Below are 16170 nucleotides of genomic sequence, written 5' to 3'. Positions count from 1 at the left end.
ATGCACGCATATAACATCATCCTATTTTACTGCTAGTCAGTGTTCCTGAACCCGGTGGTGGAATTAAACATATACATATATCATGGTGTTTGCAGAGAGCCCCTGACTCCCAGGTGTGTTTCCACCAGTAGGTGTGGAAGCAGCTGTCCACTTCCTCCTCGGCCTGTGAGAGCAGACAAAGGTGCCAGAGGTGATGAGGGCCAGCCAAGCATGTCTACTGTGCACAAGCTTAAGCCATAAATTTTACTCCTCAGGTGTCATTAGACACATTCCTCTGGGGAGATGGGGTGGAGAATGGGTATATTAAAGCATATACTGGGTTTGCTTGAATAGAAAGGAATTCTTTTGCGTGATGAAAACTCTCAGATTTAAAGAATCAACAAATAAGCTAGCAGTCATCAAAAATTACTACCACCAGCAGCCAATGAAGTTCTCTTAGGATAAATCCCCCTAGTTGCTTTACAGACATCATGTCTGGGTTAACCAGAAGGGTGCATTATGTGTGCGTGGATAGTTTGACCTTTGGTCAAGTGTGGGCCAGTTAGGGAGCCGGCATAAAAGCTGAGGAGTCTAAGTCCACCATAGGGACTGATAAATATTTATGAATTAATGAAAATCTAAAGTGCCCCATTTGATCCAGACAATTGGCACTTTTGCTCTGGGGCTGGAATGAAAAGGTGGATTTGAGGTAGTCTCTGGGGCATGTGACAAGGAAGCTCTGAGCTCTACTCAGTTTCTCTCCCAAGGCAAAGTGATGGCCATCTTTTCCCAATTTGTTAAAAAAAAAAATGAAAGAAAAAAATAAATGTTTTTAAAGCAGACACACTCGTCTGCTCAGACTGCTGGGTCATCTTCTCTTTGGCTTGGATCTCCAAGTCACCGTCTCTTTCTAATGGACAGAGCCTGTCAGAAAGATAGAGAGGCAGTGAGTGCTTCCAGAGCCCATGAGAGGGCCTTGCTTTGTCATCTGCCTCCTTTCCTTGAGAATTCACCCTGGTGATGGACAGGAAACTGGTTGCGAACCCTCTGCAGCCCTGGGAAGGGTGTCCTTCCCTCTGACTATATGGGTTTGCCCCTCAGACAGAGGGTGGGGCAAGTGACCAGACTGGAAATTTCCATTGTAAATGGTGAGTCAGCACCAATTCGGTTCAGTGCTGCTTTTGAAGAAGCTCCATTTTTCATTTGCATGGGAGGTGATGAGATATGACCTAATTCTCCAGCATGTGTAGCACACATGATTAACAGGGGAAACTGTCCCGCCATCCTTTTAAGCTCTCCTGTCTCTGATTTCTTCTCAGGATGTATGGATCTGCAAAAAATGCACAAAGCATGGCGGGTGTTAGGGGATGACAGAATGCCAGCCCTATTTCCATTATTATTTATAGCCAAAGTATGTATGTTAAGTGTGTTCATCAATTGTGTTGAAAGACATGGAACATACCATGAGGATCTTCTGTTTGGATATGAGACCAACTCGTGTACAAGGGATTGTGCGAAATATCTTATTTTCTTTGGGGTTTAATTCGGAGACCTAGGAGGAAAGTATTGAACAGTTATTTATTCTGGGTTAAGAGAGGACTGGCCTGAGAGCCTGTCCTCTGGGGGTGTCAGCACACCCCCAGCCACCATTATAGTTACAGCTACTGATATTCTAGTGCCTACCAGGTAACAGGCTCTATGCTAAGAAATTTTTATACAAAACTAATTTGTTTGACAAATGTTTACATACCAGCTGTGTGCTTGAAACAGCAGATAAATAAACAGGCTCTTGTTGAGCCTACACTCACTCCAGGGGTTGAGGGTGGAGTTGGAGAGAGACAGCTGATTGTGGTTAAGTAACTTATTGCCTTCTCATGTGCTTGGTCAGTGCTAAGGCAAAAAGGCCAAGGGCTTTATCTCCATGATACCTCCCAGCAATCCTATGAGGTTGATACCATCACTCCAATTTAGATGCATTTGCTGAGCCACCGTTCATTTCACCACTCTGGGGCTCTGTTTCTTTCTCTGTTATGCAAAAGAGTCAGATTATATGATTTATAACTCTAAAGCAGGACCCCCACTCCCTACTTCCCACCCTTCCCATCCTTCCCCCCCCCACACACACACACATAATCACTGTAGTGATGGGTGAACTGGGCCACTTAGTTCCGGCAGGTGGCAGCTCCTGGGGATGTTGTAGCAGCTGGTGCTTAGCATAGGCCAGCTTGAGCCCGGCCAAGGCTACTGTGCAGAACCAAAATGTTTCTTCACCTTTACCTTCATTCTTCTAAATATTTCCCATTTTCTGGCCCCCAAACAAAGCAGAATGAACATTCATCCCCACAGTGTATGAATATATCCTAGTTTCCAAACTTGAAATCCTTAAATAGTAGTAGAGAATCCAAATACCATAGCTAAAGAACACGTTTTTCAATTAAATTAAGCCAGTATTTGGGTGTTTTTATCATAAAGGACACAATGGTGCACCATTGTGTTGGCCTCTATGAGCGAGAGAGAGGGTATAACCTGGCTACTTCCCTTTCTACTAGATGTTTGCCTTTGCTTCTTGGCCTTTCCAGCTCAGGCTTGGTTTGGCATCTTTGGCTCCAAAGTGTGCAATCAGGAGGCAGTTCTGGACCCACCAGCACCCCTGGAAATTCTTAGCTTCAATGCTTTCTCTCCTGCACAGTCTGCCTTTTAACCATACGTGGCTGACTGACTAGAACATGTGATTTCTGCTGAGGTTGGGTGCCGAGTATGAATAATAGAAGTTGCCCTTGTTATGAACACAAGCACTGCACTTGGACAGTGAGGCCCAAGACCTGCTAACCACAATGATTGGCTGTCCCGAGGGCAGAAATGGTTACTTTGCTGGGGTTTGAAGAACAGTTGTCCTTCCCTCTGACTATATGGGTTTCAACATAGTTTGATGATAAATACCAGCAAGGAGATCATTCAGCAGTTAATGGGCAAAGGATCATGCTTTTGTGTTCAGAGTTAGAAAGGGTTATGGCAGCCTGCCTGGTTCTGACCAACTGGGCAACTTGGCGGAAGGATCAGGCTTTCTGTTCACTTGCTGGGAGAGCCAAGAGATCTACATCAAACTACATCTGCGTCTTCCACACTGTATAGTAGGTGCCTGTTCCCTTCTTAAATTCTCCGGTCTTCTCTCTTTTTCTGACTGTGTGCATTTACCCTCTGGTTCTCTTACAACTGCACCAGCTTAACCCACTTCCCACCCTCAAAGATCTCCATTCGCTTTTCTCTAGACATTTCAGCTCTGACACAACCCATCCAAGAACCAGCATTTAGAAGCCACTGGCTTTGGATTACTTCAGAATTTACTTTTATCAGTAAAAAGTGAGCATTATCATTTGAAGTCTGTAGAGAGAAAGAGGAAAGAGCTTCCTGTTCCACACAGCCACACCATGGGCAAGGCGACACTTCACTTCAAATGCTTGTCTCAGGCACAGGAAGTGGGTCAGGGGGCATGCATCCCCTTTGCGGCCTTGGCCTTGGCAGTGCTGATGTGCATGCCTTGTGAGTGCCTTTACTCTGTGGGGATGTGTGTTCTTGTCCTTAGTCCTAACTGCTCTATTAGATTATAAAACTCTTGATGGCAGCCTCCTCCCCATTTCCTTCTACTTGGTTTCTGCTTAAGTAGTATTTGTGCCTTGATTACATAGGGGTAATATACTTCTGTTCTTGAAATGTTTGCTGGATGGGCATTTCATTGTCAGTTCTTAGAGCCCACGTGAATGTGAAGACCTCCCACATCTCCTTTCCTTGCAGGTGATCAGACCGTAGCATGCTGATGCACAGAGAGAACTTATTAGGGTTTCTGCACTCAGCAAGTGAAACGCATGGCCTAAACAGGGGTCCTCAAACTTTTTAAACAGGGGGCCAGTTCACTGTCCCTCAGACCGTTGGAGGGCCAGAATATAGTTTTAAAAAAACCACTATGAACAAATTCCTATGCGCACTGCGGGCCCGGGATGAGTCGGCTGCTAAGCAGGACAGGCAGCGGCACCCAGCGGGCCGGATAATGTCCTCGGCAGGCTGCATGTGGCCCGCGGGCCGTAGTTTGAGGACGCCTGGCCTAAAAAGCTGTGCGTGAATGCATTCTTAAAAGTTACGTAATTCATATAATGGGAACTTTCAAGCACATTGTTGGGTCTCCTGACACTGAAGAATATACATGTCCAAGTGCACAAGGATAATGTGGTATATTGTCACCTAATTCGAAGCCTGTGTCATACTTTGATACTCGGTGACTGAAGGACATGCCATGTTTGGGTGAAGAGCCTTTAGATAAACTTGGAAGTGAGTTGGATGAGAAATGTTGAGTTGCTGTTCCTAATGATTTTTGCTTTACTCGCAGGAGTTGTACCCTGGTCAAATATCATGGAAATCCTGGAGGAAAAAGATGGGGTCGACACGGAGCTGCTAGTTTATGCGATGACTTTAGTGAACAAGGTTGGTCAATGCTTGTTATGGGTTGAATTGCTATGTTGAAGTCCTATCCCTGGTACCTATGGATGTAACCTTACTTGAAAATATAGGGTCTTTGTAAATGTAATCAAATTAAGATGAAGTCATATGGATGGGCCCTAATCCATTATGACTTCTATCCTTTTAAGGACAGAAAGAGACATGCATAGAGGGAGAGACGTACACACGTGCTCATGAGGAAGGCAGTCATGTGGAGACAGAGGCAGAGATTCGAGTGATACATCTCTAAGCCGGATGATGCCAGAGAATGCCAGGATTTCCAGCAGCCAGTCTAGGGCGAGGCAAGGAAGTACCCTCTCCTAGAGCCCTCAGAGAGAGCGGGACCCTGCCCACATCTTGTCAGGCTTCTAGTCTCAAACTATGACAGGATCAACCCTGTTGATTCAGCCGCCCAGTTTGTGGTAATTAGTTATGGCAGTCCTAGGGAACTAAGACAATGTGGAAGTTTAAAATGTGTCCTCTGACTAAGAGCCACGTCCTGTGGACCCCCTCATGGTGGCTGGGACCATGGTTGCGGTGTGCTTCTTCGCAGGAGAAAACCCTTTACACTCACACATGGTGTGTGTGCCATGTGCTGATGCATACACGTGTGAAGCCCTGTGAGTGTTGCTTGCTTCTGGTGCTGTGGTCTTTGCCTTTTTGTTTTTTAAAATTTTATTTATTGATTTCAGAGAGAGCAAGGAAAGGAGAGAGGGGGAAGGAATGGAAAAAAGGGAGAGAGAGAGAGACATCAATTTGTTTCACTCATTTATGCATTCATTGGTTGCTTCTTGTATGTGCTTTGACTGGAGATCAAACCTGCAACCCTGATGTATTTGGACAATGCTCTAACTAACTGAGCTAACCAGGCAGGGCTAGGTCTTTTCTAATAGCGGGAATTTTATGACAGCGAGAATTTTATGACCACTTTTCCTATCAAGATGTCCCCTTGAAAACATGTTTCCTTAAGCAATGAATGAGCAAGTTTTACTGTAAGCAAAGAGTTCACAGTCAGGAGAAATGAAGGCCCCCTTACTGCACTGCTTATTGAATTCTGACTCCTGGGCCTGAGATGAGATTCCTGGGAGTGGGTCCCATCCTCCTTTTATGACGGTGACACCTATCTGTCATGTCCCTCCCTGGTCACCACTTTGGAGGGCAGTTGGAATCTTCAGTATTCATTCCCCGAGATGCTGCTCTGGCCACAGGTCGGTCTCACACTGGCCCAGGACAGCCCACTTTTGGGACTGGACTTCCTTCATGACGATGGCTCAGTCCTTCATCATTGAGGCTGGGGTCCAGGGTGGTTATCTTTTGCAGATCGCTACACCCTAGACCAGGTGTAGCCCTACTGTGGGCCTTCAGCCCCTCATCAGCCCCGCTGCGGGCCATCCTGTGTACTGTTCAAGCTGTGGGGTGTAGGCCTACACGGCAGACCCCATATCTCTTCCTGAAATATAACTGGAGAAACATTTTCCCTCATGAACTGGGGACAGATATAGTAGAAAGCAGCATCATTATAAGGAATAGCTTCTACTAGGTATTAAGATGTGCAAACTCCAACAGTAAAGCAGTGTGGTCCTGGCTCTTCTCTCGGCAGAGGAGGGGAGCGGAGGAACTGTGAAATGACCCAATGCGTGGAACTTCTTACGCTGTGACTGACATCAAAGGGGGCAGGGGGTTAGCTTGTTCATGATCGAGGAGGTCTTGCTAAATGGAAATACACGAAAATTTCGTCCATATACCAGAATAAATTCTGGATCAATTCAAGAGTTCATTGTAACACATCAAGCCATAGAAAAATGAGAAAAAACCTCGACATAAAAGATTAATTGGTCTCTGGTAGGTAAAGGTTACATTAATAATACAACCAGTCAAGAAAAATTCCGAAGGGAAGGACTTACATATTTGAGTGCACTGAACTCTCGGAGGTTTTATCATTAAAAATGAAAACCACAAATAAAAGCTCAAGGCAAGTGACAGACTAGGAAATTGTTAGCAAAAAATAGGACAGAAAATGATACTGTCCTAAATATATTAAGAACCCAGTGGAAAAAGTAATAGCATTAAACCTACTGAGATTAAAAGAAATGTACAGGAAAACAACATTTCCCAGAGGCTGTGATTGCTTTTTAACGAAAGGCATTTGTTGGTGAGGCTCAGCAACCTCTACGGCAGTCCTAGTGGGGAATAAGCACCACTTTTTGGTAGATGAAAATTTTGCTTTTATTTTGAAATCTGTGAATTTATTTTACCATGCAATTTTAAAGCAATTTTCTGTTGGGTCTTAAAGATTTAGGTCATCAATTTCCTGTCATCTTCAGTCACTGACATTGTTTTGGAAAACACTGAGTTCAGCAAAAATGGAATTTTCTCTCTTGCTCAGTGTTTTCCACTGTAACGCTATCCATTTTATTGGTGGCGGCCGTGCCCAGCTGTTCTGATGGCCCTGGCAGCGTTTGCACGGTGTGGCCATTCTGCTGCCAGTCCCCGGCACGGACCCAGTGCGTGTCAGTCTCTCCTTGGCATCAGACGGCATTTAATGTCTAGGAATTCCTCGCTTACTCTTTCTCTTCTGGCAGTTCTGTCTCATCTTTTGTTAGTTCTGGCCCAGAGAAAGTCCAGGCAGGTCCCCAGGACATTACTCCAAATGTCATCTTTTCCTCAAAAAGGTCAGCAGACAGCTGGCACCCATGCTGGGTTTGTTTTCTGTTGTTGAGTTTTAGTCATGTTTATTGCCCCAGTGAGTAAAATCCTCTAAGATCCCAAACAAAACAATACAGTGAAATGTTACGTGGTTCTGGAAAAAATTTACACTCTGAAATCCAGGAAATTATTATAGTGGGTTTCTAACTTTTGTTTCAATATAGTAAAAGATGTCCTGATGACACAGAATTCAAAAAGTTAACAGTTTTATGACAAAACAAGGGGACTAAATTCTAGCCTGCTCATGGTTCTGAGACTGAAACCTCCCTTTGTTAAACAGGGGCATGAATGGGGGGTCTCCAAGATCCAGACTAATCCCCCCACCTTCCACCCATGTTGTCAAAAGATTGAGGGGTTTCAGAAACTATTTTTTACCCTGCAAGCTGAAGTTACATACGGTCAAATCTTGGTTCTCGAAAGTCTCCCATCTTGAACAATTTGGTTCTCAGCCACGTTGTTCATGGAAAAAATGTCTTGGTTAACTTCCCTCAGGCCACAAACAAAGGAGTGAATGCACCAATATGAGTCAGTTTACAGCTAAACCTTGCCTTGTTAACATCTCAGGAAATTGTGCTGTGGATATTTGTGTGTGTGTGTGTGTGTGTGTGTGTGTGTGCACGCACGCGCTTTTGTTGCTGGCAAGTGCATGATTAGCACAATTTTAAAGCATAAAGAGGCTATTAAGAGTGCTAATGTTGCTAATGTGTGAAGGGCAATTGAAGAGGCAGAAAAACTGTTGTTGGTTTGGATAAAGGAAAAGCAGTTAGCCAGTGACAGCATTTTGGAGGCAGTGACATGTGAAAAGCGAAGATGCCGCCTGCTGACCTTCTGAGAGACACCCTTGCAACGAGTGCTGAAAGTGGTTCTTTTAAGGCTGGTAGGGGGCGGTTCATTAAATTTAAGAAGTGTTGTTTATAGATTTAAAAGTACATTAGACATGTACTGTATATGAGAAAGGTTAAAACAAGGAATCATTTGGGGGTCTGGAAAGGATTAATTCCTTTTATATTTTTTCTAATGGGAAAAAATCATTCGATTTTTGAACACATTGTTTCTTGAACAGCCTTCCAGAACAAATTAAGCTCAAGAGCCAAGGTTCCACTGTAGTGTCCTGTCCTGATCCAGCTGAAATTCCCTCAGTGGGCCAGATACTGACCACCTCAAAGGATAGGATGAGTCAGGTGAGGGCCTGAGCAACAGGGGTGTTTCCGTGGGGCTGGCTGGAGTGTTCGGGAAGAAGGGAGTCAGGGAGCCCAGGCAGGGGTGCTGCTCTAGCAGGGCCAAGGGGTAGGGTAACCTAGATGTAGTTGTGGATAGCCTTCATAATTAGGATCGAGCACATCTCCCCCCAAATCTCTCTATTGTTGTAATGACATCCTGGTCCCCATTCATGCCCCTGACAAACACTGATTTATTCTCTATCACGATAGTGTTGTTATTATCGTGTTGTTATTTCAGGAATACTACATGGAATCCCTTGGAGGCTGTCTTCTCTCAGTGGGAGAGGCCTGTCCGTTACTGGCTGTACTAACAGCTCTCTCCTTCCTGCTCCTGTGCCGTGTGCATTGTAGATACTCCACAGTTTGCTTATCTCTCCCCCCACTGAAGGAGATTGGGGTGTTTGCAGCTTTTGGTTTCGACCAGTAATGCTGCTACAAATGTTTGTGTTCAGGCTTTGGCCACACTGGCTTTATCCTACAAGAAAGATCAGAAGGAATCAGTGAAAACCCCCAGAGAGGAAAAGAAAATGTCCATTAGGGCAGAGATTTCTCCCTCTGAGAGGTGCCTGTCAAGATCTAGTTGTCACGAGGTCTGAAAGACAAGATCTGAGAGGAAGCAGGCAGCAGGCCATGAGGTGTCACCTGAGCGTGAATGCGGCAGGAGATGTTTGCCTTACAGACAGTTTTGGAGCTGCCGCCTTTGCCAGAAGGAGGCGCTGTGGCAGTGAGGTGTCATGGGAGAGATGAGAGGGCAGGCTGGGGGAGAGGTGGGTGTATGGCAAAATGGCCCAGCACGTTAGAGAATAGCTGAAAATAGGTGAATGTGTTTCTAGGATGTATAGTCCCCTCCCATGCAGGCGGAGAAAGAAGCTGTATTTGTTTGCGGCGAAAGATGCCTCCCCTGTAGCCGCAGTCACACATGAAAGGCAAGGAACGCAGGCTTGGCTCAAACCCACATTTTCACAGGAAATGACCAAAGACCTCTTAATACACTCAATTCTGGGCCTGTTTTTGAGCCAAGGCTCCGTGAACCTGTTTGGTTCTATAGACCTATTTGTTTAAGTATTTAATAGTAATCTTCCCAACCATGATTGGTTGGGCCTGCTAGAGGGATGGGGATTAGATCAAGGAATTCAACCCCCTGGAAACTTCTGAGCAGACGAACTCAACAGGGGAAAAAGGAAAGAAGGAGGGGACCAGAGAGATGAGGAGACTGCCAGAGGCCTCTCTCGGTGCCTCGTCCTGGCCCCGCACTGTTGCGTAGAAAGCTTTCAATCTGACACCAAACGTCAACTCACCGCATTCCTCCAATTGTGCGTTTGGCACAGTCAGCAGTCAGGGCACCTCCACCATCAGCCCTGCCCTGGCCTTGGTGTCACCATTTCCACCTCCTCATTCTCTAACCAAGTTCTAGAGACTGAACCCAAAGGATGGGCTTGTTCTGATGGTAGCCTTCTTTGAGCAGGTGCCCACTTTTTCAGGTAGCTTTGGGAGCCAGGCTGTCCAGTGGTCTGTTGTACCGGCTGATGCCTCAGGGACCGCCTGGCCTGCCACCTGCAGACACTGGCGCGTGCTGGCACACCTGGCCACTCAGGTGCGTGCACCATTGATTATAGCTTCATCTGGTTCAGAGCCTCCTGCTCCTTGGCCTTGCTAGGGCCCCTGACGAATGAATTGGATACCAGTTATTTCTCATTCATTTCTGATCTCAGTAACAGTGAGTCGTGTCCTCTTGGCTCAGCCTAGGAAGGAAAAAGACTTTGTTTGCATTATGAATAAAGACATTCTTTCCAATATTAATAACCCCAAACTAGAAGTGTTAGGGAAGTGGTGTTGTGAAAAGATTGTTAGGAAAGTATTGTTTTTTTTCTCTTGGGGCAGTCGCCATGTTTACAATAATTTTGAAATGTATATGCAGGGTTCTTAGAAATGCAAAGGTAGTGAAATAAATAGGGACTAAAGGTCTGTGTCTGAAACTGAAGGCCAGAATGACTTGTGTAGAAGGCATGAGTGTGTGAGGAGATGAGAATAGCAGCTCTGAGAGAAGTTTGTCCTAGGCCTTCAGTAACTTCCCTCCAGGTCTTTATCTCCCTCATTCATAAGATAAAAGACTTGTGGTAAGTCACCTCAATGGCCTTCCAGTTATTTTTTTCTAAATATTTATTTTTATTGAGAGAGAGAGAGAGAGAGAGAGAGAGAGAAAGAGAGAGAGAATCATTGATCGTCTGCCTCTTCCACGCCCCCTACTGGGGATGGATCCCACAACCTGGGCATGTGCCCTGACAGAGAATCGAACCGTGACCTCCTGGTTCATGAGTCAATGCTCAACCACTGAGCCACGCCGGTTCGGCTAAAGATCTTTACAGTGCTGGGCAGAGGGCTGGTCTGAGATCATCCTTCTTATAAGAGAGGTAGAATTCAGAGAAGTCAGCTGTTTCTATCTTGGGTTATTTATATATTGATTTGTCTCTGGGTTGCTGCTTTGGAATTTTTCATGTTTTCCTAAATTTCACAGACCAAGGGAAAGCCTACCAAATTGAAAGAAAAGAGCACTATTACATTGTTATCACTTCAGCTGTTGGTAGATTGATTTTTAAAAAATATATTTTTATTGATTTCAGAGAGGGAGAGAGAGATAGAAACATCAATGATGAGAGAGAATCACTGATCAGCTGCCTCCTTCACGCCCCCTACTGGGGATCAAGCCTGCAACCCAGACATGTGCCCTTGACCGGATTCGAAACCAGGACCCTTCAGTCCATAGGCTGACGCTCTATCCACTGAGCCAAACCATCTAGAGCAATAGATTGATCTTAACAGGAGTTGCCGGTCACTGACTATGTTGGTTTTCTATTGCCATGTAACCAATTACCACAAACTTAGCAGCTTACAACAGCACAGATTTATCACCTCACAGTTTCCATGGGATGGGGCCCAGCACTGCCTGCCTGGTCCTCTGCTCAGAGCCTCACAGGCTGCTGTCAAGGTGTTGACTGGGGCTGGAGTCCCATCTGAGGCCTGGGGTCCTCCTCCAAGCTTTGTGGTTGTTGGCAGAGCTCACTTCCTTGCAGCTGTAGGACTCATGGTGGCTTGCTGCTGCTTCAGAGCCAGCAGGATAATCATTCTCCTACACTGAGTTCAGGAAAGGACTTAGCACACTTTAAACGGCTCACCTGATTAGGTCAGGCCCACCCAGGCTAATCTCCCCTTTGATGAACTCAGAATCAACTGACTTGGGACCTTCATGAAATCTGTAAAGTCCCATCACCCTTGCCATGTAATGGAACCCAGTCATGGGAATGTTCTGCCTACACTCAAGGAGCGGGGAGTACAGAGCACCTGACTAATGGGGTGGGATCTTGGGGTTCATTCTGTTTACGCCACAGAAAATTTTTCTCAAATGAACTTGTCATCTGTCTTGTTTTGTCCCCATCTATACTAATAAAAGCCTATGTGGTCCTCATGCCATAACAATCCATCAGCAAAAGGCTGCGTGCGCAGCAGGCGCGCTCGGTGGGTGGGGCTGCGTGCACGGTGAGGTGTGCATGGGTGGGTGGGGACTTGACCCTGCATGCATGGCGTGGAGGCGGGTCCCAGTGGCTCCGTACAGAGCTGTGGGGGCGGGACACCTGGCTCCAGCGTACCTCTTTGGGGCAATCCATTGAGGAGCCCCAGATGGGTGGGTGGGGCCTACCACTTTGGGGAGATCGATTGTGGGGCTCCCACACTGTGAGAGGGCACAGGCCAGGCTGGGGAACACCCTCCTGCCCCCTGAGTGCATGAATTTCATGCACCAGGCCTCAAGTAATGTTATAATCACGGCCACTGGCTACCATGTAAAACAATGCCCTGAGAGCCTTGAGACAGTTCCCTAAGACATGTCTGTGTCCTGTTCTTTCTCCATCCAGACATTGTCAGGATTGCCAGACCAAGATACCTTCTATGACGTGGTGGACTGCCTGGAGGAGCTGGGTATTGAGGCCGTGTCCCAGCGGCACTTGAACAAGAAGGGGACTGACCTGGACTTAGTGGAGCAGTTGAACATTTATGAGGTAACAGAACATGCCTTTTGTAAGGCATCTTCCAGCTTGGACAAATGTCAAAGCCCAAGGTCAACATACTCCAGACCTGTGTTTCCGAGTGTGTTATAGCAGCGTTTTTCCCAATGCACGTTCTCAGGCCCAGGTCCAAGTCCAGGCCCAGGCCTGCTGAATCAGAAACTCTGTGGGTGGGCCCAGCAGTCTGTCAGCACAAGCCTCCTGGTGATTGTGATACACACTCAAGTGGGAGAAGCGCTGATCTAGCAGAAACTTGGTAACTTGCTTCCTTGCTTATTTATTTAATTATTACTATTTTAATTTAAAGAACATGCATCCTACCAGCAATACTTTTATTCAGGCTGAGGAAGAGAGAGAGAGAGAGAGAGAGAGGCAAGACAGGTTATATTTCTTACACTTCATAGGGGTGGAACTTCAGGCAGGGCCTGCTACATAATTTGTAGGGCAAAATAAAAATGAAGGGGGGAATGCTGCTGTTAAAAATACTAAACATCTTTTTACTTTCTTTCCTGGTCCTTCTCACCTTGTTATGGTCTTTTTATTTGCTATTAATGCATTGTAAGGACAGAAAAGTTAACATTTTGAAATATCATCAGGAGTTTTACTGTTCATTGATATTGTGCACTACCAGTTGAAAATGCAATTATAAGAGCATCTAGCCTGTGTGCAGAATCAGCAGAATGTGGAGTCTGCCCTCCTGCATGCACAGGTATTTTGTTCTTACTGGGACAGGGAAGAACTGTAAAAACTAGCTCAGCTATTTTTATTTCATTTCTTGGTATGTGTTCATTCTGTCAACACTCTATCTTCAATTCACTGATGAGTAAGGAAGGCTAAAAGGAAAAGGAACTGCGGGCTATGGGATGTCCTATCTCCTCATTTTTTTATATGTCATCATTTCAGCATAAGTGGTTGGCTAATATGGGAAAGTAACACTGTTGAGAAAGGGTAGGATAGAACCCTTGTGTTACCATCTCTCCTCATTAAAAGCAAGTCCTGGTTTTAATGGAAAGCATGGCCTCTGGGACTGTCAGTGACTCTGCTTAGCCAGTCAGAAGTGTGGCACACTCACTTGTAGTCTCACTGAATGTCCATGTATCAGGGTCTACCAGAACTCTATGCTCATGGGCGTGTTGAATGGCAGACATGTATATTGCGCCTTCTTCCTCTAGCATGCACCTGCTCCATTGTCCTACTGGACTTCACTTACAAAATCCAAGTTTAAAGTTAAAATTAATAAGAATTTCAAGATGGTGAAAGCAGAGCCCTTGGAATTCTGTATACATGCCTATGAAGCAGGCCCTGCTTTAGGTTGCGCGTCATAGCTTAATGGCCTGTTGACTTGAGTTCTAATTGCTCCCAGTGCACCAAATGCCGCCCCCCAGCCCCCCTGTTATTCAAGTTATTGATCTGATGTGACTATTGTCTGGACTCTAAATGAAGGTTGGAGCACGTTTTTTGAGGAGCAAATTATATTCCTTGTTGCTAAGCCTCCTCATCCCAGTTTCCTTCCTTGGACAGTGGGGGACAGAATCTGGAGACGTGTTTCCTCTTGGCTGTGTGAAGTCTGAAGGCCTGAGACCCAGGAGAGCCAGTGGTGTAAGTTCTGCTTGGAGTGCAGAGGCAGGAGGAAACCAATGTCCCAGCTTAAAACCCTCGAGCAGAACAAGCAGATTCTCTCTTGCTCAGCCTTGTGTTCCCCTCAGGCTTTCACTGGACTGGAAGAGGCCCCCCATGCCAGGGAGGGCAGTTGTTTTACTCTGTTTAGCAATTTGAATGTTAATCTCATTGAGACACTCCCCCCCACCCCCTCCGCAAAGACCTACCCAAACATTTTTTGACCAAATATCTGGACATCCTGTGACCCAGTCAACTTGATACATACAATTAACTACTCTAGGACCCGGGACACAGCAGCAACCTAGTCAGTCAAGGCCACTGTCCTAAAGGCGCGCTTGTTCTAATGGGGTGCAGACAGTGACCAAATACATGAAAAAGTTGAGAATCTGAGATTGTGAGCATGTCTATGAAGAAAAGAGGATGAGGTGGGTGAGAAACTGAGGTGTGGATGAGGAAGGCCCATCTGAGATGACAGCTTAAAGAGACAGTGTCGTAGAGAAGGGCACTGGAGGAGAATCCAGCTTGGCAGGTGTGAAGAGTCTAAAGGAGACTGGTGTGACTGGAGGGTAAGGCCTGGGAGAGCAGCAAAAGCAGAGGCTGGCGAGGCTGGCATCCTGCAGGTGCTACATCCCATGGGGCCTTCTCTGCTCTCTCCTTCTTCCTAACTCCCTGCAACTGAAAACAAGGTGATCCTCCTGAGAGTCAGATCCGACTATGTCATTTCTGTTGAAGAAAACAAACAATAGTGAGTGAATGAATGGATATGTGAATGAATGAATGAAAACCCTTTTTCATGGCCAGCAGGATATAGCCCAAACTGCTTGAGTTAGTACACGGGCCTACACAGTCTGTGGCCTCATACCCATGTGGCTGTTCCTTCTGCCATTCCTAAGATGTCTCTGAAGTTGCAGCCATGTTCAATATCTCCTCTTTCTCAAATGAGAAAGACAGGTCTTTGGGGAGCTTTTCTTGACCAATTCTCCTTTCTGCACCTGGAGTACTCTTCCTTCCAGTTCTCAAGTTAGCAAACTCCTACTCCCCCTGTGGGAGTCACCTCAGGTGTCCTGCATCCACGGGGTTTCCTTGGCAAGGTAAAAGGGGTTCCTGCTGCTTGTCCCCTACACATTGTTTCTAACCCAGGGAAGAGCACTTGCTTCTGTCCACACCCTGGACTGAACCGTCCTCAGGATGGACCAGTACTTGTTTGTCTGTTTCCCTTTGAGTTACTCTACGTCAGATGTCTCATTCCTCTCTCTAGCTCCAGTACACAGCAGCACACCTGCCCAGAGTAGAAGTTCAGGAAGTGCTCAAATGTCTCTTTTAATATCACATGTTTTATGACAAAGTGTTTGTCAGATGCTGGGTTAAAGGAAGGGCATGATTTAACCAGAAAGCAGCTAACCTTAGAGGGAAGATGCCCTGAGTACTAACTCAAGGTGACAACTGAGTGCTGTATATACCCGGCCAAGCCAGGATTTTTATTTTGTTCCGAAAGCTAATGCAGTTTAAAAAAATATTTATTGCCACAGGACAACTACATTCAGTATACACAGGGCAGCAAGGAGGCCTGTAAGCAAAGCCAATATTTTCCTCTATGAATGTTTGTAAGCAATTAAAGAAAACTTGGTTGGGCTTCTAGAATTCTTCTTAATAGTGGAGTATATCTGGTGACCATATGTCCTGGACGTTCTGGGGACAGGCCAAATTCCATGTAATTTAAGTCCATTTCAGAAAGGTGATTTAATCGATGTTTCATTCATTTGAATTTTTATAGCTTCATATAATTTTACAAATACGTAAATTCACAAATCAAAATAAAAAAAAATCTTTTGTCAGATTATGTGTTCTAACTTTCAATTCTCAAAATGCAGTCCTAGTAATGGGAAAGGCATCTTAAGGCTGGAGACTTTGGGGATGAGGGGTAAATGGTACTTTTAGAAATAATTGACTAATAGGTTAATCTCTTAAGATCCTTCTTTGTCGTAGGTAATAAAAAATGTCTATCAGTTAGCTCTTGGGCGTAACAAATATGCCAAAAACTTCATAGCCCGAAACAGCAAGTGTTGTTTATGATTCTGTGGGTCAGAAATTCAGAC

General features: G+C 45.5%; 1 protein-coding gene across 7 annotated transcripts in view; it reads left to right on the top strand.

Annotated features, from left to right (window-relative positions):
* Positions 1-16170, top strand: part of FHOD3 (formin homology 2 domain containing 3) — a 402086-nt gene that overhangs the window by 257963 nt on the left and 127953 nt on the right. For all 7 annotated transcript variants that reach the window (XM_080686376.1, XM_080686375.1, XM_080686374.1 and 4 more), the window contains exons 8-9: positions 4361-4455; positions 12305-12448. In XM_080686376.1, the coding sequence (XP_080542502.1) occupies positions 4361-4455; positions 12305-12448 (239 nt within the window). The remainder of the gene's footprint in view (positions 1-4360; positions 4456-12304; positions 12449-16170) is intronic.

Source organism: Plecotus auritus, assembly GCF_963455305.1.
Source record: "Plecotus auritus genome assembly, chromosome: 8".
Taxonomy (NCBI): Eukaryota; Metazoa; Chordata; class Mammalia; order Chiroptera; family Vespertilionidae; genus Plecotus; species Plecotus auritus.
The sequence above is the reverse complement of the archived record's forward strand: the minus strand, read 5'-3'. Positions and strand labels throughout refer to the sequence as shown.